Source organism: Apis dorsata, unplaced genomic scaffold, assembly GCF_000469605.1.
Source record: "Apis dorsata unplaced genomic scaffold, Apis dorsata 1.3 scaffold_808, whole genome shotgun sequence".
NCBI classification, from domain to species: domain Eukaryota; kingdom Metazoa; phylum Arthropoda; class Insecta; order Hymenoptera; family Apidae; genus Apis; species Apis dorsata.
Genome location: NW_006263947.1, coordinates 23,719 through 25,434, shown reverse-complemented (window position 1 = coordinate 25,434; position 1,716 = coordinate 23,719). Strand labels below are relative to the sequence as shown.

The following is a 1,716-nucleotide window of genomic DNA, read 5'->3' as shown; positions in this document are numbered from 1 at the left end:
TTGTTATTTATAAATTATAAATAAATACTAATTTTTTGTTCTCATTAAATAATATTATATATTTAAATTTTATATTAAAAATTTATAAATATATTATATATAGATATTTTACAATATATTATGTAGACTGTAAATAATAAAGTAATACGAAAAATATACATATATTTATAAATAAATTCAGAAATATAAAAAAATTTTTTAGATTTTTTTAATTCTAAGTTAATTTTAATTCTGAATTATTTAAATATATAAACAATATAATAAACTAATACAAATATATTATACAAATAAATTAATGCAATAAATCAATCTCAATAGAAAAAAAAAATTATAAAATATTTAAAGAATAAAAGAGATGTAAGCATGTACACATACACACATGCACATATATAATCATTATGCAGTAGACAGATGTCAAAAGTGCAATAGAAATTTTGGATATTTGTGGCGCAATTTCCAGAAAAACGAAGAACTAACCTGCAAAACTACTTCTACGTCATAACTGTTGCCTTTAGACTTTTGAGAACCTTGAAATCGCGAACCGTTGTAAAGCAAAGATTTTGTGACACCCGGCTGCTTTGAGTTTGCGGGCGGTGGTGGTACTACGTCAACTTTCACCGGCATTCTCGGCTCAAGTGAACGCTCTTAAAATTTGCCCTCCTTGGGCGACAATTCCTTCATTACAAAATTCTCGCAATGACTGCCGGTAATTTTCAGGACGTAGATGTATTTATATAAAGCCTCGAACCCAGACACGCTCGCGGTCGTAATTTTTACACGAAGATTGAATTCGATGTGTCTTAAAAAAATCTTATTTTTTCATACAAATATGCATTTATTATTATTTTTAGTAAACACTGAAGATAATCTTCTGCTACTGAAACAAAAAACTATATTTTCACTTGTTTTATTAACTTACGCAAATCATGTCCTACAAAATTTTAGTTCTATTTTGCCGGATGTATAGGTACTTATTACTTACTAACAATTTAAATATTAAATTTCTTTTAGTCTCTCAAATTATATACTTATATTATTAGTTTTATTAATATTGTCCTGTCATATCTTATAAAAGATATATAATAGGAATTTTATTTAAAAAAAATAACAAAAATATTATTTATATTAATTTTTTTTGTAAATAATGATTTTAATTTGCTTTCCCGCTATAAAATACCAATCTTAATAATATCATGTATTAAATTGCACCAAAATATATTAATAAATAAAATATAATATTCGAATTTTGTTTAATAAAACATTATAATATGATTTTTATTTTTACAAACTTACAATTAAAACATTGATTTGATTCTATCAAAGAAACCTATGAACTGAAAGTGCTTAAGTTTCAAAGCAAACATGGAGGATTTCAGTGATACGAATTCACACGAGATGACAGAAAATCACATTCAAAAACGGTGTAACAACCAGTGGGTTCGATTAAATGTTGGTGGTACATATTTTTTGACAGCAAAAACTACTTTAGCTAGAGATCCCAATTCATTTCTTTACCGATTATGTCAAGAAGATTCTGAGCTTATCTCTGACAGGGTTAGTTGATGTTTTTAAATAACCGCGAATTTTAAAATATCACTAAATTATTAAATATTAAATATTTTCATCTATACATATATTATTTATAATTTTTATATAATTAATAAGAATAATTTTATATTTAAATCAATTTAGATATTATATATATTATTATTTTTC

At 24.2% G+C, this 1,716-nt stretch overlaps 2 protein-coding genes across 2 annotated transcripts in view; one reads left to right on the top strand and one right to left on the bottom strand.

The window, feature by feature from the left end:
* LOC102680097 (glucose-induced degradation protein 4 homolog) overlaps positions 1 to 818 on the bottom strand; it is a 3,363-nt gene extending 2,545 nt beyond the window's left edge. The window contains exon 1 of the mRNA XM_006623030.2: positions 478 to 818. Coding sequence (XP_006623093.1) covers positions 478 to 624 — 147 coding nt within the window. The 5' untranslated portion in view covers positions 625 to 818. The remainder of the gene's footprint in view (positions 1 to 477) is intronic.
* A 491-nt stretch (positions 819 to 1,309) lies between these two features.
* LOC102679969 (BTB/POZ domain-containing protein KCTD5) overlaps positions 1,310 to 1,716 on the top strand; it is a 1,784-nt gene continuing 1,377 nt past the window's right edge. Inside the window, exon 1 of the mRNA XM_006623029.2 lies at positions 1,310 to 1,554. Within this exon, the coding sequence (XP_006623092.1) occupies positions 1,363 to 1,554 (192 nt within the window). The 5' untranslated portion in view covers positions 1,310 to 1,362. The remainder of the gene's footprint in view (positions 1,555 to 1,716) is intronic.